The following is a 25,123-nucleotide window of genomic DNA, read 5'->3' on the forward strand; positions in this document are numbered from 1 at the left end:
CAGTACCAGTTTCCAATAGAAGCTGTTTCAAGCTTATGTTGTTTCATGAAAAAAAGAGCAAAATTTTAAAATTCTGATCTTCTAGGTAAAAACATGCTGCTGCTGGACCTGCCACCTCAGAACACAGAGGTCTGGGAACAGGAAACAAACTCTTCGCCTACCAGCTACAGAAAAAAGGTAAATTTAAAAAATCTAAGGAGAAAACAACTCAGCATTACTGAAAACAAAACCTGGAGCAGTGATGCAGCACAGCCCACGGTGTGCACAGATTGCCTCTTACAAAAGCTGGGTGTAAGTTACCACTTGTGAGTAAGGAGCAACACAGCCCCTTCCCTCTGTCCCCATGAAGGGACATTTCTGGCAGGGCCAGCAATCCCTGTTTCCCACATCGTGTGATTGATTGCTCTCTCCCCTTAGAAGAGTTGATTGGTTTCCTGGTGCCAGGAAAATGATTGATGAATATTTCAGGCCATGGGCCTCTCTTCCTGCTGGGTGTCCTTTTCACATGTCTCCAATGGGCCTGGGGATTTTTTTCAAGACTAGGAAGTGTCATTTTTATGGATATCATCCTGTGATAGGGACAGTTCACTGAGCAGAGCCCTTATGTAAATCCAAGTGAAATACAAAAGGTCAGCTCAAGTGTTAAGGTGAGGGACCCAGCTGGCAGTGCCAGGTAAGCAGGAAAACAGAACTGGGCAAAGAAAACTTCACAAAGCAGCAGCAAACAGGAGGGACTGAGCAGGCACTCCCTGAGCCTGGCACAGCAGCAAACTGGTACCCAACAGTGGCACCTCTCCTCAGCTCCCTTCAGTTCTGGACCACCAGGGCACAGTAAATGTACAGGTAAGAACAGCCCTGCTTGTGACCCACAGAAAGGGCATTTCCTCAGCACTGCTGATAAAACAGGCAGGGGATGGAGAGCCTCCTGGCAAAAGCACTCACAAGACATCTGAAACAACATACTTAGGAATAATTCCTTGTAAGTATTGCCAAACAACATAAAGCTACAGCTGTGAGACTGAATGAAGAGACTTTTGGAGGACAAGCTGGTGTTTGGCAGAACTTTCAGAGACTCGGAGTCCTTTTACAAATTTTTACTACAACCATGACAGCCATCATTCCAAATTTTTACTACAACCACGACAGCCATCATTCAATCCCCTGGACTGAGGACCTGAGGGCTCTGCAGCAATTCCCACGGGTAAAACCCTGGGCTGCTGGGCAGCAGCTAATCAGAATAAACCCTGCATTGCCAGGAGCCCTGTGCTCAGGCACAGCCCAGGGGCACAGCACCTGCGGGCTGGGGACAGGGCAGACACTGCACCCACATTTCCTGCAGGAACAGCTGCAGAGCCTCTGTCCAACAGGAGAATTTGTCTGAGGGACATCACAGTCCAGATCAGGTTCCCACAAAATCTACTGAAGGCTCCCCCTCAAGTTTCAGCAGGGAGGTATTTCCAGACAAGGACATCACAGCAATTTGCAGTCAGTCTGGCATTTGTTTAAAAAAAAAGAAAAAAAAAGCTTAAAAAATGAATCTTTCACACTGAGCAGACATTTCCCTAAGTTTAAATTTCCCCACCTCTACAAGCCCACAGCTGGGATGATTGGGCAATGGAAGGTGGCCATGTAACTTGTGCTCTCTGAAGGACGCAGGTCCACCCTGGGTAAATGAAACCTCCTTATCAAAGTGAGGGAGAACTCAGATACCCCAGGCTTATACTGCTCCCAAGATAAGTTATGGGCAATCATTTACCAATAAAGAACTTCACTGAAGCCAGCCTCTCCGTGGAGTATTTCCTCTTTCTAACAAAACCTGTACAGAATCATTTTTATCAACACACAAAATCTGAAAGTCTTCTAATTATGTAATTAGAAGTGTAATAATTAAGACCAAAGCTAAAGCTCGAAGGGTCCCCTTGTCCCCCAACTTCCCTTTCTCAATTAACTCTGCACAGTGATAACCACTTTGGCTTAAAGGCTAAAAAAGGACAGGATCAAAAGGTTGGTTTAATACAGCTGGAGGGAAAGAATGCATTTCAGCTCCCCAGCAGCCATCTGATGAAACCCTGGGCCAATTCCCTATGTAAATGACTTAATTAGAATTACCAGATTACACTGCTGAAGGCTTTATTTAAATAGGCAGTTTATCAACAGGATAAACTGTGCTCCCATTCTCACAGAATCCTGGTGTAAATGCATCTGTTCAAAGCTCTACCACGGAGAAGTTGAACAGTAATTCAATAAACCACTGGCACACACACACACATTTTCCCCACCAAAAAAAGAAATCCCACAAAGGACTTGCCAGAGGCAGGACAGAAAGACAGCTATTGCTTCCCAACAACCAAGAATTAGTCTCCCAGATGGGAAAGTTCCCTCATTTTCTATAATTCAATACCTTTAAATTGTTTTATAGCAAAGCAGGGAAAAAATCTTGTTGCTGCAGTGTCACATCAAACCCTGCATCTGCTCAACATACAGCACTGGTCCTGCTCAGCACAAAAAGGCATGCATAAACCCATTTTCCTGATTAATGATCTACAGAAGCCATCAATACCAAATTCCAACTTTATACCAAGAGGTATTTTTCCATCTTTACCATCAAATCAAACAAAGGAGTTAAGCTTTTCCTAAATTACATGTCTTTCACTTCCCACCACAAGAAAATAATGCATAGGGTTCTGAACTATTATTATTTACAAAAGCAAGAGACATCCACATTCAACAAGCCAACACTGAGCTGAAATAACACTGTAGCTTCTTGTTTATTCAGAGACATTTGACTTCAGCAGCATTGCCATTCGACAACTCCATTTGTTTTTCTTCCTAAATCTTCAAAGAAATGTTTATAGCAAGTAAACTAAGACCCAACTATATCAATGAAATAGTCTTTGTTAAGCAAAGGCTTATCTCATCAGATGCAAAGCAACCAAGCATAAAGAACCACTAAAAATGTCAGTGTGTGCCAGTAAAGTTTGGGAATGCTGCGGAAAAGGGAAGGGATGCAGGCAAAGGGACTTTTCTTTGAAAACCTTACATTCTTTGTGCTCTGACAACTTTCCTCTCTTCTCTGGTATGAAGTTTATCCAGATCAGTAATCTGCCCATCTGAAACTCTAATAGTTTTATGGGAACACAAAATTCAAGTTTTCTGTTTAGTTTCCTGATAAATCTGTCTTCCAAGACCACAGCACACAACAAAGTGTCCAAAGCTACCTTAATTCCAGCTAATCTGTTGTGTCCCTATTTTAGCTAAGACATTAAATAATTAAAACTGTGTAAAAGCCATCGTATCTCACTCACAGAGGAAAAAGATGCCAACTGAAGCTATAGCAAGACTGATCTTAAATGGGACCCTGTTGAGAAATAATTGCTACTACTGCAGGAAAAATGAATGCCTTAATGAAATTGCTTTTAAAAAAAACTGGTTTTATGCGTTGCTATTGATTTGCTCAATGACAAAATACATTTCTTACATGGAAGAGGAAGTACTCAAATTGGCAAGGGAAAACCATCATCTTGTATTCTAAGAACGTCAAGTGTCCCCTCCAATAATGAGGCTGCAATTGCCTGTAACTGCTGAAATAAAACTACACCCTGCATTTCAAAGTTATCCTGAGGCTTCTCTCACTGAAGGCGCCAATAAACTTGCAGCAGTTTACTCTGGGTTAACACAGAAGCCACGTGCACAGCTTAAGTTCATTAATGATTTTAACATTAACATTTTAACACCAAGAATACAATCTGATTTTTATACCTCTGTCCTCATACAATTTCCACTGGTTTTGTTAAGATGCTGTTCCTCAAGGTATCAGAAGCACTATGAATCTTTCTTAAGAAAACGAAATATTCAGTGTCTTTGCTTGCCATTATCATTTGCAGGTATTTTATAAAACCATGAATTAACAACCCAATCTTTCCTGCTCCTCCCCCAGAGGCTTTAGAAAGACTGAAGGTCAAGCAATGTCTCAACACCGCAGCAGTATTTCACATTTTTGAAGGCAAAGTAGCAAAAGGTTGTTACATCACCCATTCAAAAGACTAACCACAGCCACAGGTACATCTGTCACAAGAAACAGCTACGCAAAAAACTCTTACACCTAATCTAATTAATCAAAAGAGATTTCCCTCAAAATCCCACATCTCTGGGCTCTGGGAAAAATAGCAAATGCGGACAAGGCATTAATATTGTTGTACTCTTAGGGACTCCAAAGCAACAGACACTTCACAAATTAAATCAGAAAGTTCAAAAAGTATTAAGGCTATATTAAAGCATTAAGAGTGTTATTAGAGTGTTATTAAAGTATCTAAGAGTATTAAGTGTCTTTCATCCAATTGGACATCTAATTAAGCGAGGAGGAATAAAGCGCTTCCAGGGACAACTCAACGTTACACATCGGGGCGCTTACAGCAGCGCCCATTTCTGCCGTTCCCACACCGCCTATCCCTCGGTACCGCCCGTATCTCGAAAACCGAGGATGCTGCTGATAAAAAGCCTCTTTTGTCTGAGCAAACCCTTTGTAGAGAACCCGAGTACCTTAAGATGGTAAAATGCAATTGTAAACCATAAAAATTGGCAGGGACATTCAAGTGCAGATGCGGCATCTGCATACGGGAAGTGTAAAAGGGTCCCAAATGGTGCCCATAAACCCGGGCAGGGACCGGCTCCGGGGCTGAGCCGAGGCACCCGCGGGGCACCGGGAGCAGCCGCGGGGCACGGCCGGGACACGGCGCCGGTACCGGGACCGGGGCAGCCCCGGCGCGCCCGGCCCGAGCCGGCAGCGGCCCCGCTCCGCCGCACGCTCCCCGCGGGCCCCGGAGCACCGGGGCAAAGGCGATTCCTGCGGGGCGGGTGAGATCCGCGGGGCACGCCGCCCCGGCCCCGGGCACCGCTGCGGGCGGCGACCCCCGCGTGTCCCCGAGCGGGTCCCGGCCCCAGCCCGGGCACCGGGCACCGGGCAGGGCGGGCACGGCCCTTTGTTGCGCCCCGCGGCCGCGGAAAGTTGCGGGCCCGCATCGGGCAGGCGGAGCCCCCGGTACCGCCGGCCCCGAACCCCGGCCCGCCCGGACCCCTCGCTCTGCACTCACCGCTGCGGGGCGGCCCCTTGCTGGCGGCGCGGGGCTCCGGCAGCTCCGCGGGCGGCTCCAGCTCCATGGCGGCGCCGGGGCCGCGCCGGGCCGGGCCGGGGCTCGGCGGTCTCAGCGGCCCCGGCGGCCGCGCTGCCCCATGGCCGCTCGGGCGCTGCTGACAGCCAGGGCCGCGCCGCGCTCGGCCGGGCCGGCCGCGCCCCGCCCCCCCGGGGCACCACGGGAGCCGTAGTCCGAGCGCCGCCCGCGGGGAGCCGGGCCCGGCCCCGACGGCCGCGCCCCCGGCCCGCCCCGCGCCCCCGCCCCGCCCCGCCCCGCGGGCTGCCCCGGCCGGTGCACCGGGAGCGGCGGGGCGCCAGGGGGCACCCGGCGGCCGAGCCCCGAGCCCCGAGCGCTGCCCGCGGCACCGGGAGAGGGGAACCGGGCACCGGGCACGGGGCACCGCGAGAGGGGCGAAACCGGGCACGGGGCATAGCCTGGGGAAAGCGCACAGCCCCGGCGGGGGTCCGGGCCGGGGACACCGCCTCCTGCTCAGAGGGGGGGACCGGCCAGCCCGGGGAGGGACCAGCAGCCCCGCACGGGGCACCGGCAGCCCCGGTGCGGCGGCAGCCCCGGGGCGGGCACGGCCGGCTCCACCCGGGGGAACGCGCCGCCCCCGCGCCGCTGCTGAGGCCGGTGCCGCCGGCGGGACGGGACGGGGCGGGGCGGGACGGACGGGCGGACGGGACGGGCGGCTCCTCCCCGCCGCCGGGACGGGACGGGCCGGGCCGGGCCGGGCGGAGCGGCGCTCGGTGCGGGCGGTCACCGCCGCTCTCGCCATGCGGGCGCTGCTGCTCCCCGCGCTCCTGCTCCCGGCGCTGGCCGCGGTGCGCGGCGCCGCCACGGTAAGGACGGGCCGGACCGGCACCGGCACCGACTGGGGTCGGGACCGGGATCGCGATCGCGGCCGGGAGCGGTCACGGCAGTGGTCGGAGCGGGCAGGGGCAGCCCCGTCGCTGCGGGACCGGCCCGGTGTCCCCGGCGGTGGCTGCTCTCTGTGCCCGGGAGGAGCGGCGGGGGCGCGGCCCGACACGGGCGGCGGGCGGGGGTCCCGGGAGGGGTCCCGGTTCGGGTGCCGGTGCTCCCAGCGGGCGGGGGTTCGGCGCCGGCAGTGACCCGGGCTGGGAGCGCGTTCAGCGGCTGGAAGGTGCCCAAGCGCCGGCGCTGCGGTGATGGGCGCTGCAATGAGCGACTCCGTGCCAGAGAGAGCAGCCCAGACAAGCCTTCCCCGCGGGGATGGGGAGCGGGAGCGGGACCGGCAGCGGGGGGAACCCGCCTCCCCCGTGCCTCAGGAGCCCTCGGTTCCAGCTGGAAGACGTCTCCCACGGGGTCAGTGGCCGTAGCCGGGCCGGGACCCCGGGACCCAGCCCAGAGCAATGGTGGTGGGAGCAGCTACTGCTAGGATCACCCAATGTTAAAAAGACAGGATTTTCCAAGACATTTGGTGGGAAACGGCGCTGGCGCAGCTGTTGTCGGGCAGCACTTAGCTTGGAACAGATATCCAAAGCCTGGAATGCCCTGTTGCTGGGGTTCCCGGCGGGGTGCCAGGGGTGATGCTGGCAGGACTCGGCGATCCACGCGGTGCCGTCTCCCTGCCCGCAGGTGCTGCCTGCTGTGCTCAGAGGTGTTTTCCCGATGAGATCCCATCGGCGGGCATGCGTGTGCCACACAAACGCTTGGCACGGCTGTGTCCCCATGACTGACACGGGACGCCCAAGCAGCGCCAGCGCCGGGGCCTGGCCCCCGTCAGCCACGGCCCAGCCCTGCCAGCCCCGTTCTGCCTCAGCTGCAGGACGTGTTTGACACCTTGTGCCAAGCCTGGGAGGAGGAGGAGGAAGAGGAGGGTGACATGGTTTCCCTCCCGTGACGGGGACATGCCTCCCGGCAGCTGTGCCAGAGGCGAGCGGTGCCGCAGCTTATCAACACAGCTTGTTTTCCTCCGAGACGAGTCCTCTGGCAGCAGCCAAGGGACAGCTTTAAAGCTGGCCAAGGGTCATTGTCAAAGGTCCCGCTTTCTCCAAATAATGTCACAAACTCTGTGTTCACATGGATGCTCTTGCAAGAGGTCCCGGAAACCGGGAAAATTACCCAGCTCATAAAACTCGCAGTGAGGAAACCCTCAGCAAAGTGCAGGGACAACTCTCCCACAGCAGCCATGGGTGTGCAGCCCCGGGGACAGGGACCCGCTGGGAGGAGAGGCAGCAGCACCCTGGGCTGGGGTCTGCAGCGAGTGGGGGACCCAGGGAAGGAATCAGCAGAGCCCTGCAGGGCTGCATCAGCCCCATCGCGGGGAGCTCACAGATTGCCGCCTGGAGAAAGCACGGGCTGCCCTCTGCACCCACATCCCCAACCACCTGTGCCCTGCTGGGAGAGGGTCTGGCGCGGTGGTGGTGTGGTGGCGTGGTGCCCTGGGTGGTGTGGTGCCCTGGTGTGGTGCCCTGGCGTGGGCCGTCCCTGCGGAGCCGGGCACAGCCGGGCAGGGGCTCACCGGGGGCACCGGCCGCGGTACCGCGGACCCTCACAGAGGTGTGGGAGCCTGGTTTTAATACTTCCTCGCTTGCGGGCTTTTCTGTATAAATAGAGCATGCAGTTCCTGTTTAGGGAAGCTGGCAGACGGCGCAGCGAGGTTTAGCGTTACGGCCCCGCTGAAGGTGGGCGGCGGCCCGGGCTCGGTGCGGACACCCGCAGCGCGTTTGGCCCCGCCGCACGGACGCGGCCGGAGCCGGGCGGCTCTCGGGGAAGGGGCTGGCCCTTCGTGCCCTGGAGAGGTTCTGTGCTTCGGACACGTGCCCGCTGTCAGTGTCCCAGGAGGGGATGCACAGCCAGGGTCCCCGGCTCCCGCAGAACGAGCTTCCTGCAGCGCTGCCCCGCAGAAGGCGCTGGGAGCAGGGCGCTCACAGCCGGTGGGGTCACAGCTGTGCCGGGGTCGGGCTGGGCTCCAGCAGCGGCGCCTTCGCCGGGGGCTGCTGCTCTGCAACGGGGGAGCCCAGCTCGGACCTGAGTCGGGCCTGCAGTGGGGAGCATCTCCCAGGGATTCCCGCAGGGATGTGTGCTCGGCGGGCAGCACACGGATGGACGCTGCCCCCCAGGACAGCCCGGGCGCTGCGGGCTGTGGGGCCGGGCTGGGAGCCGTCCTGCCTGTTTGCACAAGCGCCAGTGGCCAAGGGGGAGGTCAGGGGCCCCGGGGACGTGCGAGCCTGGCGAGGTGGTGTTTGGGGAGGGGTCCCTGCCCCGCTCCCTGCTGAGAGCTTGATTAGATCCTGCTCAATTTACAGCCCTTTGGCGTCCTGGTGTTCCCTTCAGGCCGCAGGACCCGGTTTCCCTTTGAACGAAAGAGGGTTTTTTGAAATGCAAAATGTGTGAGGGTTTGCAGCCCTTCAGAAAGGGGGGCAGCCCCTGGCCCCTGTGGGGAGCCGGGGTCCGTGCCCAGCTCAGGGAGCCCCGGTGCCACAGCACAGCGGGAGGATCCGTCCCTGTGCGGCCCTGGGCGCTGCCTTGGGGCAGGACATGGAGCCCATGGGCCTCTGCCCTTTCCCACGCCGCTCTCTGCTCCGCTGCGGTCCGGGGAGCACCGGGAGCCAGAGCTCAGCTCGTTTCCCAGCTCTGCCACCGTTCTGTTTCCCAGGATGAGTCAGAGTCCCTGTGGGCAGAGCCCTCTCCCTGCGGGGTCACCGCTCTGCCTCTCCCTGCTCTCCCACCCTCCGGGGTGCTCGGGGCAGGCGCATCCCCGCCCGTGGGACACCCAGAGCGGCCTGGCCACGCTCCTGCCAGCCCTGGGGTCCCCGCAGGTGCACGGCTGGTGGCAGGGGCTGGGAGGGACTCGGCTCCCCTGTTCCTGAGCACAGCGGGAGAAATGAGCTAAGCCGGCCGAAAAGCACCCTGGGCTCTGCAGCGTGAATCAGGGCCATGTGTGGAAACAAGGGAGTCCTTGAGCCCATGCCTCGGGCCATCGCGGCAGACTGAGGGGCCGAGCTCACCCCGAGGTGGCTGCATGTCACCACAAACAAGGGACCCTGTGTGGGCTCCGAGCCGCCGTGGGGGCACAGGGACACTGCTGGGTGTTCTTGCCACCATCCCTGCTCAGTCAGGCACTGCTGGGTGTTCTTGCCACCATCCCTGCTCAATGAGGCACTGCTGGGTGTTCTTGCCACCATCCCTGCTCAGTCAGGCACTGCTGGGTGTTCTTGCCACCATCCCTGCTCACAGAGGCACTGCTGGGTGTTCTTGCCACCATCCCTGTGCACAGAGGCACTGCTGGGTGTTCTTGCCACCATCCCTGCTCTCTCAGGTCTTGCTGGAGGCTGGGAAGCAGCCATGGAAATGAGACTGAAGTACCTGGGCCACAAAGCACTGCAGGGATGAGCAGGTCCCTGGGCTTTGTCCCTGCCAGCCCGGCTGCAGAGCGGTGGGACAGGGTGCTCTGGCCTAGGCAGAGCCTCTCTCCTTTGGGCACAGCCAGGGGCACTGGGAGATCTGTGGGCGAGCACAGTGAGGGGTTGGCTGTGTTGCTCCACTGGGGTTGGCCCTGCAGGACACCCAGGTGGGCACCGGGCTCACGGCGTGTCCCGCAGGCTCTGGGGGACATGGACCAGGTCCGGATGACGTCCGAGGGCTCCGACTGCCGCTGCAAGTGCATCCTGCGGCCGCTGAGCAGGGACGCCTGCAGCCGCGTCCGGAGCGGCAGCGCGCGCGTGGAGGATTTCTACACCGTGGAGACGGTGAGCTCGGGGGCTGACTGCCGGTGCTCCTGCACCGCGCCGCCCTCCTCGCTCAACCCCTGCGAGAACGAGTGGAAGATGGAGAAGCTCAAGAAGCAGGCCCCCGAGCTCTTCAAGGTATCTGTGCCGTGGTGGGACTGGGGCCAGGCCCCCTCTCCACGCTGTGCTGCCGTTCCCCTGCCCCGTGCCCCTGCCCTGTGCCCCGTGCCCCGTGCCCCTGCCCTGTGCCCCATGCCCCTGCCCCCTGCCCCGTGCCCCTGCCCATGCCCTGTGCCCTGTGCCCCTGCCCCGTGCCCCTGCCCCATGCCCCGTGCCCTGTGCCCTGTGCCCTGTGCCCTGTGCCCTGTGCCGTGCCCCAGCCCTTACCCCAGGCCCCATCCCTGTGTCCCCCTGCAGCTGCAGGCCATGGTGGACCTGCTGGAGGGAACGCTGTACAGCATGGACCTGATGAAGGTGCACTCCTACATCAGCAAGGTGGTGGCGCAGATGAACACGCTGGAGGAGGTGAGCGAGCTCCAGCAGCCCCGTCCCCACAGTGCTCCCCCCTGCACAGCTCAGGAGCTCTGTGAGCCCCCGAGTGGGGCTCCAGCCTCTCCTCTCCTCTCCTGCAGACCATCAAGACCAACCTGAGCAGGGAGAATGACTTCATGAAGGAGAGTGTCCAGCACCTCACTGACCAGATGAAACGCTACGAGAACTACTCTGACATCATGATCAGCATCAAGAAGGAGATCTCCAACCTGGGCTACCAGCTGCTGCAGAAGGACGCGGCTGCCATCCCCGAGAGCAAGGCACAGGTACCCCAAGGCACAGGTGCCCCAAGGCACAGGTACCCCAAGGCACAGGTACCCCAAGGCACAGGAACCCCGGGGCCCAGCCCCATGCAGGCACAGCGGGTGCTGCCAGGCAGGGCCAGGCTCCCCCAGGCTGGTGGAAGATCCTTGGGGTAACCCTGGGCTGGTGCCTGTGCCCCCTGCCTGGCACAGAGGTGGCAGGGAAGAGGAGGGCATGGGAGGGCAGGGGGTCTGACCGGGCTGTGCCCCCAGGACACGACAGGGGGCCGGGAGAAGGAGGCAGGACGGTACCCCAGCCCCCGCAAGGCCCTGGGGGACAGGGCAGCGCCCCGAGCACCCAAGGAGAAGCCGCTGAAGCCCGAAAAGCCCAAAAAGGAGAACACCAAGGCCAAGGCGGGGTCACAGCCCACGGCCAAGCCCAAGCCCGTGGCACAGCAGCAGACTGTGGTCCGGGGCATCACCTACTACAAGGTCGGGCAGGGAGCGGCGGAGGGTCCGGCCGGGAGCCGCGGTGAGTCTGCACAGGGCAGGGATGGGGGCCGGGAGGGCACCCATCACCAAGGGGGGCCAGGGTGTGCCCCTGCACACGCACTGACCCCCGGCCCCACAAATGCACTGACCCCTGGCCCTGCACACACACTGACCTCTGACCCTGCACACGCACTGACCCCCAACCCTGCACACGCACTGACCCCCGGCCCCACAAACACACTGACCCCCAGCCCCACAAATGCACTGACCCCCGGCCCCACAAACACACTGACCCCTGACCCTGCAAACACACTGACCCCCAGCCCCGCACACGCACTGACCCCCAGCCCCGCACACACACTGACCCCTGACCCTGCACACACACTGACCCCCGGCCCTGCACACACACTGACCCCCGGCCCTGCACACACACTGGCCCCCGGCCCCACAAACACACTGACCCCCAACCCTGCACACGCACTGACCCCCGGCCCTGCACACGCACTGACCTCTGACCCTGCACACACACTGACCCTCGGCCCTGCACACACACTGACCCCTGACCCTGCACACACACTGACCCTCGGCCCCACAAACACACTGACCCCCGGCCCTGCAAACACACTGACCCCCCAACCCTGCACACACACTGACCCCCAACCCTGCAAACACACTGACCCCTGGCCCTGCACACGCACTGACCCTCGGCCCTGCAAACACACTGACCCCCGGCCCCGCAAACACACTGACCCCCGGCCCTGCAAACACACTGACCCCCGGCCCTGCAAACACACTGACCCCCGGCCCCACAAACGCACTAACCCCCAACCCTGTACACGCACTGACCCCCGGCCCTGCACATGCACTGACCCCCAACCCTGTACACGCACTGACCCCCAACCCTGCACACGCACTGACCCCCAACCCTGTACACACACTGACCCCCGGCCCCGCAAACACACTGACCCCCAGCCCCACAAATGCACTGACCCCTGGCCCCACAAACACACTGACCCCTGGCCCTGCACACACACTGACCCCCAACCCTGTACACACACTGACCCCCCAACCCTGCACACACACTGACCCCCGGCCCCGCAAACACACTGACCCCCAGCCCCACAAATGCACTGACCCCCGGCCCCACAAACACACTGACCCCCGGCTCGTCCCCCCACAGAGAGCCCTGTGAGAGGGGCGGCCGTGCCAGAGCAGCAGGAGGACAGGGGCCCCCCGCCCGCCCCAGCCGAGGGCACCCCGGCCCAGGCTGTTGCACAGGTGGAGAGCACCGTGCCCGGCAGCACGGCCGTGCCCAGCACCGCCCCGGTGCCCCGCAGCACCGCCCGCAGCGCCCCCGGGCAGGGCACCGACAGCACCGGGGACCCCGAGACACCCAACAGAGGTGGGTGAGAGGGGCGGCTGGCAGGGGGCACCCAGCCTGGAGGGCACCCAGCCCCGCGCTCCCGGTGCGCTGCCAAGCTAAGCCAGCAGGAATCTGCCGCGGGAAGGAGCAGGGGTCGGGTGCCAGGGCAGGGATAAGCCTTCCTCTTCCTCCCCCTCGCACCCAGTGAAGGAGGCGGAGTGCGAAGGCACCATCGAGGCCGTGCAGCCCCCCAGGGAGCACCACAGCTACGGGCGCAACGAGGGGGCCTGGATGAAGGACCCGGCAGCCAAGGATGACCGCATCTACGTCACCAACTACTACTATGGCAACAGCCTGGTGGAGTTCAGGAGCCTCGACAGCTTCAAGCAGGGTGAGGGGCGAGCGGCCGGGCGGGCACGGGGGCCCTGGCTGCCCCTAGGTGGGTGACACCAGCTGTGCTGGGCCCTGGGGCGGTGGGCAGCTGAGGGGAGCATCCAGAGGGCAGCAAGGGTGACACAAGGCCCCTTCTGCTGCCAGCATGCTCTGGCCGTCGTGCATGGGACCCCTGGGCTGTGGAGGGTCCCAACACCTCTCCCACCCACCCACAGGCCGCTGGAGCAACCTCTACAAGCTGCCCTACAACTGGATTGGCACGGGGCACGTGGTGTACAGGGGGGCCTTCTACTACAACCGCGCCTTCACCAAGAACATCATCAAGTACGACCTGAAGGAGCGCTACGTGGCGGGCTGGGCGCAGCTCCACGACGTGGTGTACGAGGACACCACGCCCTGGAAGTGGAGGGGCCACTCGGACATCGACTTTGCCGTGGATGAGAGCGGGCTCTGGGTCATCTACCCGTCGGTGGACTATGACTACTCCCAGCAGGAGGTGATCGTCCTCAGCCGGCTGGACCCCGTGGACCTCTCGGTGCGCAAGGAAACCACCTGGAAGACGGGGCTGAAGCGCAACACCTACGGGAACTGCTTCATCATCTGTGGCATCCTCTATGCTGTGGACACCTACAGCCAGAAGGAAGGGCAGATCTCCTATGCCTTCGACACGCACACAGACACGGAGGCAGAGCTCCGGCTGCCCTTCCTCAACCACTACTCCTTCACCACGCAGGTCGACTACAACCCCAAGGAGAAGGTGCTCTATGCCTGGGACAATGGCCATCAGATGACCTACGGGCTCAGCTTCGTGGTCTGAGTGCCCGGGCGGGTCCCTCTGCACTCCTGCACCCACCCTGGCTGGGGCACCCTGACGCAGCCTGGCCCTGGCACCCCCACTCCAGCCAGGGCTGTGGCAAGAGCTCAGCTTCCCCCTCAAAACCCTCCCCATCTGCTCTGGCCACCACCTGCCCCATGCCCACCGTGCTGCAGGGCGTGGGGAGCCCGTCAGAGCAGCCCCCAGCAGACACCCCCCCCTGTGACAACGTGGCCCCGGGGCCGTGGCAGCTCGGCCAGCGCCGCCTTCCCGGGCTCACAGAGGAGCCCAGCCCCGCACGGCTCTGCCGCCGCTGGCACCGCCCGCCCGCCCTGCAGCAGCGCCCCGAGCGCCCCCTGCGCTGCCCCCAGCCCGGGCACCGCGTGTGCCATCCAGCGCTGCCAGCCGTGCCAGGGCCAGGGCCAGCCCCGCGGGCCCCCCACTGCCCGGCACCCGGAACAGGTGCCAGTCGCTATTTTAGGAAGTGTGGTTAAGATGCCTTTGCTTTTGCTGATCATGAGTTTGTTATTTAAATGCATTCACTGGAGCTGTGCAAGTCCCCTTCGGCAGCAGGCGTGGAGGAGCCTGCCTGGGGTGTCCTCCCTGCACAGAAACCCACACACCTGCCCTCTCACCTGCCCTCTCACCTGCTCTCACTCCTGCCCTCTCACCTGCCATTACACCTGCCATTACACCTGCCCTCTCACCTGCCCTCTCACCTGTCCTCACTCCTGCCCTCTCACCTGCCCTCTCACCTGCCCTCTCACCTGTCCTCACTCCTGCCCTCTGACCTGCCCTCTCACCTGCCCACACCCCTGCCCGCACCCAGCACTGGCCAGGGCACCCTCGGGGCTCTCACTCCGTGTGAGGCAGAGCGAGGGGCTGTGAGCGCTTGGCTTGGTTTTGGTCATTTTAGACATGAGCAGTACTAAAACATAACAGATGTGAGAGCGGGCTGCGTGTGTTGTCGTTTGTCCTGGAGCTGGGCAGGGTGGGTGCTCACCGTCCCTGTCCCTGTCCCTGCCCCTTCTCCTGCCCCTTCTCCTGCCCCTTCTCCTGCCCCTTCTCCTGCCCCTGCCCTGCCCCGAGCCCCCACGCTGGCCAGGCGCTGTCCCTTCTCTCGGCCGTGGGTTCTCGCCACCAAAAAGGAGCCGGCCGACTTTTCCCCTCGACTGGTCCCTGCCAGGCTTTTATCTAGCGATCCCCAGCAAATCCCTGTACAAACAATACGGATTTCTGACATTTTTTTGTGGTAAAGTAAACTCCCAGCACATCTCTAATTCCAGGGCTTTGTTGTTCTTCCGCAGGGGCTGCGGCGGCTCCGCGCTGTGCCGGGCTGGGCTGCGGACACCCCTCCGCTCCCCTCGCTCCGAAAACACGGGAGGGGAGCAGTGAAACCCGCACGGTCACAGCGCTCGTTGTGTTGGGGCTGCGGTGGGGAGCTCCAGTCCCAGCGGCTCTTTGTGAGCCGATCCTTGCTCTGGCACGGGCCCCAGGCCGGTCCTGGTCTCTGGTCCCAGCTCAGCCGCAGGACAAGCCAGGCTGGGGAGGACAGGGGTCCCCAAGTGGGGATGTGTGGGTGGGGGCAGGATGGGCTCCCGCTGCGACAGGAGCTGCTGACTTCCAGACATTCCTCCTGTGCGTGGCCGGCACCACCTCGGCTCATAACGTGATTAAAAGATTAAAATCTCTCAGTTCAGCAGCAAGCAGCAAATGAAGCTTGAGGCAGGGATGCTGGGGGGCTGTGGTGCTCGAAGCCCCCGTGACAGCGATGTGGTGCCTGGGGAAGGGCAGCTGAGGCCATCTGGGCAGGTGGCTCTGGTGCCCAAAACCTCCTCCTGTGCTCGGTGCAGCCGGGCAGCGAGCCCCGATCCCCCCGCCCCCTTCTCAGTTACTGGCCGGGCTGGTTTGTTTGTGGTGGTTTTGCCTCCTTGCTGGCGTCCTGCTCTCCCCACGGTGCCAGCCCAGCGCTGAGCTGAGCCGGGGCTGGCCAGTCTTTGGGTGGGCAGGATGTGCAGTGGGCAGGTGGCATCCTCGCCATGGTTGCAGTCTGTTGGCACCGTTGAGGGTGCACCAAAACTTCAGTTCTTGTTCCGCCTCAGGAGCTGCCTCTGCCTGGATCCCCCACAGCTCGGCTGTCTGGGCACTGCCAGGCTCCAGGACCAGGGGCTTGGCAGACGGCTCTGCCTGGGACATGGTGCCCAGCCACGCCAGTAGCCCCCAGGTCATCCCCGGGAGCAGAATGCTCAGTGCCAGCACCACAGCCCTCTTGCTGTGCCCCCACCCATTTACTGCCCATGCTGGGACATGTTTGGTGGGAGAACGTCGGTGCCACCGGGTGCCACCAGGGCCTCTGGTCAGTCTCCAGGAGCTGCGGGGAGGTGCAGGGACGTGGTGTGACATGGGGACACAGGTGCCAAGGCTGACGACCCCGAGCAGCTGTGGGAAGGGCTGGGCAGCGGGTGGTGGCCGGAGGGAAGGGAGGGGAGCCACGGCCTTGGCGGTGCCGCCGCTGACTCACTCACCAGTGGAAACAGAAACCTTTCCCAGGCTTGCAGCACCAGCTCCACAGCAGCCACCTCGCCATGGCAGCCCCTGGGGCAGGCAGGGTGCACCTGCACACACCCCTTCCCTGGCACGGCACGGCACGGCATGGCACAGCACAGAGCAGGGGCTCTCATGGCCGGGCCCTGCTCAGCCTGCTGCAGGGGCTGTCTCCATCTCCCTAGGGATGCTCGGCCAGGCTGGCTGGGAGCCAGGAGCCAGCAGGCAGCAGCCCCCAGCCCTGGGTGCCCCCAGGCCGGCGGGAGCTGTGTCTGTGTGCACACACTGCCCGCATTCATGGAGCAGCAGGACCAGGGCAGCGTGGGGCAAGTCCTCCCCCAGAGTGGCCAACAAAACGGGCATTCAGGCATTCAGGGCCAGCGCGGGCGGCTGCCCCGGGCAGACCCAGGCCATCTGTGAGGCCAGCGGGATGAGGCATTTTCCTGCCAGGCCTCGCAGCCCGGGGCTTGTGATCCCAGCTGCCCCAGACACGCTGCTCGCACGCAGCCACGCAGGGCCAGCTCCCCCAGCACGCTGTGCCAGGCACGGCACACCGAGGGCACCGGGGCGGGCACGGCACACCGAGGGCACCAGGGCGGGCACGGCACACCGAGGGCACCGGGGCGGGCATGGCACACCGAGGGCACCGGGGCAGGTGTGGCACACCGAGGGCACCGGGATGGGCGCAGGTGGTCGCTCCCAAGCTCCCTGCCCACAAAGCCCTTGTCATGTCCCTCCGTGTCCCACTGTGTGCAGAAACCAGGGCCAGCCCAGTGGCAGCACTGGGGCAGCAGCCAAGGACTGTGCTGGAGGAGGAAGGTGGCAGGAGCAGTGACAGGAGCAATGCCAGGAGCGTTAGGAGACCTGGGGATTGTCCACTGCAGCAAGCCAAGGGAGGTGGGTCCTAGGCTTTCCTCAGCAATATTTGGTTTACAGTTGGACTCAGTCTTGAGGGTGTTTTCCATCCTAAAGGACAGTGATTACACAGCTCACATCTGCCTCTGCCCCTGTGCAGCCCCTCCTCCCCAGCCCCAGATGCAGAATGGGGTCCAGGAGCGGGTGCTGCCAGCTCCCACTGACACCATCCGCTCCGGGCCGGTCCTGCCGTGCTGGGCAGAAACATCTGGTCCTGCTGGATGTGTTCCAGGGCACAGGGCCAGGGCTCCCTCTGCAGCAGCACCAGCCCTGGGCCGTGCCCTGCAGCCAGCCAGCAGCTGCTCCTCCGTCCTCATCCCCACCCGGGAAATTATTTATTTGTTGAAGAACGTCTTTTCCCAGGAAACCTCTGCAGTGCTGAGGGACATCTTCAGTTACAAGGAGCAAATAAACAGTTTGGGTTTCTGAGGCTCGGCAAACACCGGTGTTAACCCAGGGCTGGCGTGGGCAGCTGGGGGGTCGGCGCTGCAGCACGGCGGGGTCCCACGCCGACCCCAGAGCCTGCAGGGACACAGGGACACAGGGGACAGGGGCCACACAGCCTGCAGGGACACAGGGACACAGGGGACAGGGGCCATGCAGCCTGCAGGGACACAGGGGACATGCAGGGACACAGGGGACATGCAGGGACACAGGGGACACAGGGGACAGGGGCCATGCAGCCTGCAGGGACACAGGGACACAGGGGACAGGGGCCATGCAGCCTGCAGGGACACAGGGACACAGGGGACAGGGGCCATACAGCCTGCAGGGACACAGGGGACACATGGCCTGCAGGGACACAGGGGACACATGGCCTGCAGGGACGCAGGGGACAGGGGCCACGCAGCCTGCAGGGACACAGGGACACAGGGGCCATGCTGTGGTCCCCACAGAGGCAGTGCACACTGGGGTGCTCTGGGGAGTGGGTGGCCCTTCCCTGGGGGTTCCTGTCCCTGGCCTCCCTCCTCTGGGGACCAGCAAGGCCAGAGAGTTCACTCAGTGCTGACAGCAGTGGCTTCTGCCAGGGAGCTGGGGCACCACAGGCACCCTCTGGGGCTGGCTGGCAAAGAGGGAACCAGCACAGACCACCGAGACCCCAGCCAGGACAGCCTTGCTCTCACAGCAGGAACAAGAGCATTCTCCACCTGTGCCCTGAAGGAAGCTCATCACTGTGTCCTCTCAATCACTCTGTTGTTCCTGGTCACTTAAAGGGCTGCTTGTCTGCAGGACGTCTCCTGTGACAGGACAGGGCAGCTCTGATGGAAGGGCCAGACTGGTTGGTTTTGTCACACAGCTATGGGTGGATGGAGTAATTCAGCCCCAGGATTTAGTGCAGTGCCAGAAACATGTTCACCTCCTCAAATGGCTGCTGGGGGCTGTGCCCAAACTGAAGCTGAGCTCTTCTCCAGTACTGCCTCCCACTCAGCATGGGGACGGCTCCTGGATGTTCAGAGCCTGCTCAGTTGGCGTTTTTCCCCATTTTTGTGTTTCCCACCCTCTTGATTGGCATGCCAGTGATCTGTACTGACTGGATCCTTGAGACAGCAGATCCTCTCTCAGCAGTGCTCCTGTGGCTGGGGTGGAAGGTGACACCTGGAGCACACCCTGGCACTCACCAGTCTCTGCAGGCAGAGTTTGGGCCGTGCTTGCTTTGCCATGCTGTCGGGAGCACTGGCAGAGCTGCCAGGCTCCCTGAGCCGTGCTGCTGGAGCAGCACAGGGCACACAGCTCTCCCAAGAGAAGCCCGAATGCAGCCAGGCACGATCTGGCAGCACCACCTGCCCCAGCCTGCCTCGCTCCCAGCACAGGGACCAGCCCCTCTCTGTCTCTGTCTCCAGCATCGGCTCCTGGGATGGCAGTGAGCAGATGTGGGATCCTCACAGGGTGCTCCTGCTCCCGGGGGACAAGCAGCTGACGCTCCCTGGAGCAGCTCTGAGCCCAGCAGGACACACGGACACAGGCACGGTCCTGTGACCCTGCCTGGGAGCAGAGCCCAGCCAAGGAGCCGTTCCCACACGCAGCCTGCCCGGCCCAGCGCCGTGCCAGCCCCGCTCCTCTCCTGCCAGACACGTCCCACGCACCCCATCCAAACAGGGACAGGGCCAGCACGGCCCAGGTGACATCACAGCGCAGCCACCCTCGCAAGGCCGCCATGTAGGGAAAACTCCCTGCACCGCGCGTGAGCGCGCCTCTCTGGATAAAACTAGCTCGAGGCTTAAAAATCCTTAATTGAGGGAGCAGAATTAAGACATTTTTCCTAAACAGAATCTGGATCCAATCTAGGAACTCCCTAATGGATAGGCAATTTTTTATGTTCGAATGCATTGGCTGCACTAATTCAAACCATGAGTGCTGCAGCCCTCACGCTCCAGCAGCACTGTGGAACTCTTGCTCACAATCAGAACCAAAAAAGGCTTTTGGAATTGCAGCTCCATCTCTGAGTCCCAAAGAACTCCATGGGGGACAAACCATTTAACCCGTGCTGTGCTTTGCAGGTATAAAGAAGTGTGGAATTGTGAGGCCACGGATGCCCTGGGAGTTCAGTTCTTTTTCATCCCCCAAGCTCACGTGCCCTCAGCAGCACCCAGACCCACACAGAGAACACCTGGTGTGGCACTATCCCTCCCACCCCGAGCTGCCCAGGGATCTGAACCAAGTGCTGACAAGTTTCCATGATGTCCCGTGAAATCCCTCAGCTAATTAATTTTTTTCTATTAAACCTTCAATAGTGGCACAAGATAAAATTTTAAACCGTGATAAAGAGTGATAAATATCGACTGACTACCAACATTTGTGAAAAGCTTCCGTTCTAGATCAATACCTGTTTGGATGAAGCAGCCTCACAGATCGGTACCCATTCACTGCCTGTTCCTCAGAGGCAAATAAACTGCCAGGTCTGTATTTCCTTTAGCAGCCGCACACTTTCTGTGAACCCTCCCATTTCCCTCCATTAGGCTGATGATTCCTTTATGGGCTCCTTACCCACCACCCCAAATAAACCACCAGTGACACTTCCAAAGCAAACTGCATTTAATGATAAAATTTAATCCTGCCCCGAGTGCAGCTGGCCCGGGGCTATGCCTTGATGGCAAATTTCCGGGCTGGGTATAATCGTTCCTTTCGCTGCTGCTTCTTGGTCTTCAGGTTCTCCTCGTGCTTGTTGAGCCTGCGCCGCATGGCCCTCGTCTTCTTGGGCCGCAGATCCAGGGGCTTGTACTTCTTGCCCTGTTTGCCAAGACACACAGCAGCTGAGCTCAGGAGACTCCCCTCCACTGGGAATTACAAGTGCATTGACTTTTGCAGCAGCTCTGACTCAGGTTTAAGTAAGGCCTAATCTTACAAGCCCCACTTATCCAGCACCCAAAAAGATCCCTTGGAAAGATCTTTTTTCCCCAACCAATATGATCTAACTCAAACTCCGGGAAGTGATAGTCTAAAAATTACAGAACCATATAGAATTTCTTGGTCACCTGTGAAATGATTAAATTGAAAATAAGAGTATCTGAATTTCTGCAAACCACATGTCCCAGCAAGTCCACCCCCACAGAAGGGATACTGCCAGAGGACTCCCCTGCAATAGGAGACACACCAAGCTTGCAGAACTCTTGCACTAATATTTCAAAAGCAACCATGACCACAGAACTTTAAACTGAACATAAATTATAGTTTTTCATTGAGTTTCAAGCTTTTAAGTAGCAATCCTTCCCAGAAACTTTGTAATTGTGAACGGCAAGAGTGTAAAGGCCACTTATGGAAAACGCCTGTCCTTACCTTGTAGAACTTCCTCAAGTTCTCCTTCTGGGTCTGGTTGATGACGGTCAACACCCTGGCGATGGATTTGCGCACCACTCGGCTACAGATGGGAAAGAGAGGGATGTGAGCACACCGTGCAGGAGCAGCTCCAGGGCCGAACCCCAGGTACAGAACCCGCGTGTGCTCCGGAGCCCCCACACTGAGCCCCGCTGCAGCCAACACCGGCAGCGCCCGGCCCAGCCCCTCCGAGCACAGACACGCACCGGCCCTCAGGCCTAGGGAGATGCGCTCCTCTCCCACGCGCGATTTCAGGTTTTTCTTTTCCAGAGCACGCAGCCAGCACAGCCTGCGGGAGCGGCTCTCGGGCACGGTGCCCGGGACCCGGGGCACTGCCCAGCTGCCCTCGGCCCCGGCCCCACTCACATCTTGGACAGCTTGGAGGCGGCCCCTCCGGTCACTTTGGCCACGCGCAGCTGCGACAGCTCCACCTTGAGATCCTCCAGCTGCTTCAGCAGCTCCTCCTTCTTCTTCCCGCGCAGGTCTCGGGCCTTGATCTTGGCCTGCGGGCGGCGGACAGGCCGTCAGTGCCCCCGCCCGACCCCCGGGCCCGCGTCCCGCCCGCCCTCAGCCCCCGCGGCGCGAATGTGCGGGCCCAGGGCCCGCTGGGATGTGGGCGGACGGCCGGGATTCCCGGGCCCGGTGGGACGGGGGGATGCCCATGGATGCCCGGGTGCCGTTCCCGCGGGATGCCCGTGGATGCCCGGCGGCCGTTCCCGCGGGATGCCGGTGCATCCCGGTGCCGTTCCCGCGGGATCCCGGTAGATCCCGGAGCCTTTCCCGCAGGATGCCAGCGGATTCCCGACGGGCAGCCCGGTTCTCTCACCATGGCGGGCGGCGCGGGGCGGAAAGGCGGAAGCGGCGCAGGCAGAGGGGCGGTGCCGCGGCCGGACCGTACCAACGCGCGCAGGGCGGGGGGAGGAGCCTGCGCCGCGCGCCCCCCGCGGGAGGCACGGTGGTCCCGGCCGGGGCGCTGACAGGCAGGGCGGGAGGCACGGCCGGCCCCGGGCTCTGGGGCTGCAGCCCCGCGGGAGCCGCTCGGTGCTGCGGCTGCCGCCCCCGCTCTCTGGGAGCCGCCGGAGCCCGGTCAGCGCGCAGCCGGTGTTCTCACGCTGGCCGAGGTGCGGCACTCTTACACCGGCAGTGATGGGGACGTGATGGCGGGCGGGGCGAGAGCGGACGCCGAGGCACCGCGGAGCAGGGACAGCGGCAGGGGCAAGGCCGTGCGCGCAGGCGGCCGCGCGGGACGGACAGACGGACAGACAGACGGGCCGGTCTCGCTCCCCGCGGCACCGCCGCCGCCGTATCCAAGCAGCCGCCGCGCCTCACAGGCAGCGCGCGGGCGGGCGGAGCCTCTCGATTGACGGCCGGCGCAGCCAATGAGAACGCAATCTCGCCGTTAGCCTGGGCGCGCGGCCAATAGGAGAGCACGGGGGCGGGGCTGGCCGGCGCGGACCGGCGCGAGGCGGCAGCCGCGCTCCGCGAACCTCGGCGGCGCTGCGGCCGCGCCCGGACCGGGACCGTGATCGGGACCGGCGGGTGCGGACGGTGAGCGGGACCGCACGGCAGCGCCTGCCCCGCTCCGGCCCGGCCTCCAGGTGCGGGGGGCGGAGCGGCGGCGCGGGCGGACGCGGGCGGGGCGGCGGCGGGGGCGGGCGGGAGCGGCGGCGGCGGCTGCGGGCGCCTCGGGGCAGGCCCGGTGGCGGCGCGCCCCTCACCGCGGTCTCACCCCCGCACAGCTCCGGGCCCGGCGGAAGAGCCCCGCCGCGCGTGGGAGCCCAGGTAAGGCGGCAGGTGCGGACGGGGGCCCCCGGAGCATCCCCCGGCGGCGCGGCGGGGCCGTGCTCGGTGCCGCGGTGAGGGGCGGCGGGGGCGGGAGCTGCCGAGGCACGGGGCCGTGCTGGCCGCTGTCGTTGCTGCTAACGGAGAGGAGGAACGCGATGTGACACGTCTAACGCTTAGGCCTGGGCTGGCAGCGCAGCGCAGCCGGGATAATCACCCTGCCGACCCCCGTTATTAACTTGGCCGCTGGCCGCGCTCCCTTCCCGCCCGCAGCCGCGGGGCCGCCGGTGCGGAGCGGCCGCTGACAGGTAGCGGCCATCGGCGTCGCCGGGCGAGCCCGTTGGGATGGAACGTTGCAGGATTTTACGGGAGCAATCTGTGCGGGGCTGGGTATCCAAGCTGCCAGACTATCCAAGGTTTGATGGAATCGTCGTGGGTTCGTTCTGATTTTAAACTTCCATCGCAGCACCAAGTTCCCTTGTCACCAATTTTTATTTGTTTTGGTACAGAGAGGTGTCTTGGACAATAGGTGACATGAAATGCCCTTGGGGACAGAAGCTGGATGGTTATGTTGTGTCATCCCCTCAAATTTCTTGTCTTATAAAAATGTGCATAACCTGTTAAAACATTCAAGATCAAGACTGCAGGTTTTCAGCTCTAGATCTAATCTCCCACCACAGAACAGGACCTGTTTTCATCAATGTCTGAGTTGCACGTCTCTCATTTAATAACCAGTCTCCAAGCTTCTACGCTTTATCTGGGCCAAGCATTTCTGGTCCTCCAACCTATAAAATGGACCCTTTAATATAAACAAAAAAATCTGGATTTTGCACAATCTATCCAAATGCAACCTGTAATTCATGGCATCTTGTCCAGCTGATGCAGAGCAGCGCTGTGGGCCCATATGAAGACTGAAATGTGAGTGAGTCTCCCAGAATGTGTGTGCTTCCCTCTGCTCCTGCGGGCAGCAGGACTGCTGTGGTGGTAGCAGTCTTTGCAAATTGTAGAAATTCATCCTGTGTGGGTCTTGCTGTGGGATCTGCAGGTGCAGCTCCTGCCTGGGGTCTCTCACCCCGCCTGACCCCGTGGTGTGGTGGCTGTGCTGTTCCTGCAGGGTGGAGAAAGCACTCTGGGAGCCTGGTGCCCTGCTGGGGACCATGTGTGTAGAAAAGAGGCTTCATTTTCAAATTAGATTAATACAGTCTCATTCAAGATGTTTGAATAAATTGGACCACGATTATGTTAAATGAAAGAGTGAGTCACTTCACCATGAGCAGAGAGCTTTATTCTCCAGTCATCCTAGGCTGCCAGAGCAATCCAGACAGTCATGAATGTGATGGCCAGGTCCTTTACTGCAGGAAATAGAAAAACCATTCACAGAAACTATATGGAGAGAGGGAATATTTTGTTGTTCTACAGAGGAGAATGTGATCATTGTTCTGTCTTGCAATGTAGCTGCAATAAACTATCAGAATTCAGCTGGCAATCCATTACAAGGCAAGTCCCTTACAAACAAGGGAATATTTTATCACAACCACGTCTAGTTGGGCTTTGCTCTACGTGTAAGAACGATACCGTGTTCTGTGCTCTTTTGAGAAAGTCGATCTACAAGTGATAAAGATGCTGAAAGTGCATTCCAGCGGGAGCAACATGAAGCTCATTGTTAATCATTCCTGTGTCCCTGTTTTATTTCGTGGAGGGGAGTAATAAAAATGGAGCGTAACGGTTCCAAACGTCGAGAAGGTTCTGCCCCGAGCCGGCCGTGCCCTGGCATCAGGTGGGGCTGTCGGTGGCCTGCAGGGAGGGCACGGGCCGGGGAGTGGGAGCCGGGGGCTGCAGCTCTCCCGCCGCGCTGCTCCTGTCACATGATGCTCTGCACAGTGCCCTGCTCGCACTGCAGCTGCCTGGCTGCCGTGCACTCACATCTCACATCTCCCCTCTTCTTGCATCGCTTTCATTCTGCTGTGGCTCTGTCGGCGTTAAATGGAGCTGTTGGTGATCTGCTGCGGCGCAGATGGATAATGGGAATTCGTTGGGTTATCTGGACACGTTACTTTGTTGGCTTATCTTTTATTGTGCTTGGTGTGCTTTGGGTAAGGAGGGAAGATGTCTGGTGTGGAAGTCTGTTCTGAGGTGGTGTTACTGCCTAAAGAGCTGCAGTGGAGCTGATATTAAACAAAAACCCCCAACAGCCCCGCCAGTCCCCTAAAGCACAGTACAGCTATTGGATTCTGACCACAAAAACCTGGATGTTGATGTCTTTTTATACAGAACTTTACAGGGTGCTCATTTTTTCATAAAAATGATTGCTTCCATTTTGGAGCAATCCTGGGAGAAGGACAACCAAGACCTGTACATGCAGATTTTATAATAATTTTGTTTGGTGT

At 60.6% G+C, this 25,123-nt stretch overlaps 4 protein-coding genes across 10 annotated transcripts in view; 2 read left to right on the plus strand and 2 right to left on the minus strand.

Annotated features, from left to right (window-relative positions):
- Positions 1–5,168, minus strand: part of NR6A1 (nuclear receptor subfamily 6 group A member 1) — a 67,695-nt gene extending 62,527 nt beyond the window's left edge. For both annotated transcript variants that reach the window (XM_058038298.1, XM_058038297.1), the window contains exon 1: positions 5,091–5,168. In XM_058038298.1, coding sequence (XP_057894281.1) covers positions 5,091–5,157 — 67 coding nt within the window. In that variant the 5' untranslated portion in view covers positions 5,158–5,168. The remainder of the gene's footprint in view (positions 1–5,090) is intronic.
- Positions 5,169–5,901: 733 nt separating this feature from the next.
- OLFML2A (olfactomedin like 2A) lies at positions 5,902–14,678 on the plus strand. 2 transcript variants are annotated; one of them, XM_058038081.1, is made up of 8 exons: positions 5,902–5,974; positions 9,701–9,964; positions 10,244–10,351; positions 10,459–10,644; positions 10,894–11,152; positions 12,293–12,514; positions 12,681–12,866; positions 13,084–14,678. In XM_058038081.1, the coding sequence occupies exons 1-8, from the start codon at positions 5,909–5,911 to the stop codon at positions 13,683–13,685; spliced, it is 1,893 nt and encodes a 630-aa protein (XP_057894064.1). In that variant the 5' UTR covers positions 5,902–5,908; the 3' UTR covers positions 13,686–14,678. The 2 variants fall into 2 exon arrangements, with proteins under 2 accessions (XP_057894064.1, XP_057894062.1); XM_058038079.1 differs by lacking the exon at positions 5,902–5,974 and having other exon boundaries at positions 9,337–9,964.
- Positions 14,679–20,156: 5,478 nt separating this feature from the next.
- RPL35 (ribosomal protein L35) lies at positions 20,157–21,856 on the minus strand. The gene is made up of 4 exons (XM_058038039.1): positions 21,781–21,856; positions 21,321–21,457; positions 20,916–20,997; positions 20,157–20,369 (listed from the first exon to the last, which is right to left on the minus strand). The coding sequence occupies exons 1-4, from the start codon at positions 21,781–21,783 to the stop codon at positions 20,220–20,222; spliced, it is 372 nt and encodes a 123-aa protein (XP_057894022.1). The 5' UTR covers positions 21,784–21,856; the 3' UTR covers positions 20,157–20,219.
- Positions 21,857–21,980: 124 nt separating this feature from the next.
- SCAI (suppressor of cancer cell invasion) overlaps positions 21,981–25,123 on the plus strand; it is a 37,470-nt gene continuing 34,327 nt past the window's right edge. For 3 of the 5 annotated variants that reach the window (XM_058038475.1, XM_058038481.1, XM_058038482.1), the window contains exon 1: positions 22,470–22,552. The gene's annotated coding sequence lies outside the window, so the exon portion shown is untranslated. Of the gene's footprint in view, positions 22,076–22,469; positions 22,553–22,645; positions 22,737–25,123 lie in introns of those variants that run through there. The other 2 variants (XM_058038478.1, XM_058038477.1) reach the window with 2 other exon arrangements.

Source organism: Melospiza georgiana, chromosome 20 (assembly GCF_028018845.1).
Source record: "Melospiza georgiana isolate bMelGeo1 chromosome 20, bMelGeo1.pri, whole genome shotgun sequence".
NCBI classification, from domain to species: domain Eukaryota; kingdom Metazoa; phylum Chordata; class Aves; order Passeriformes; family Passerellidae; genus Melospiza; species Melospiza georgiana.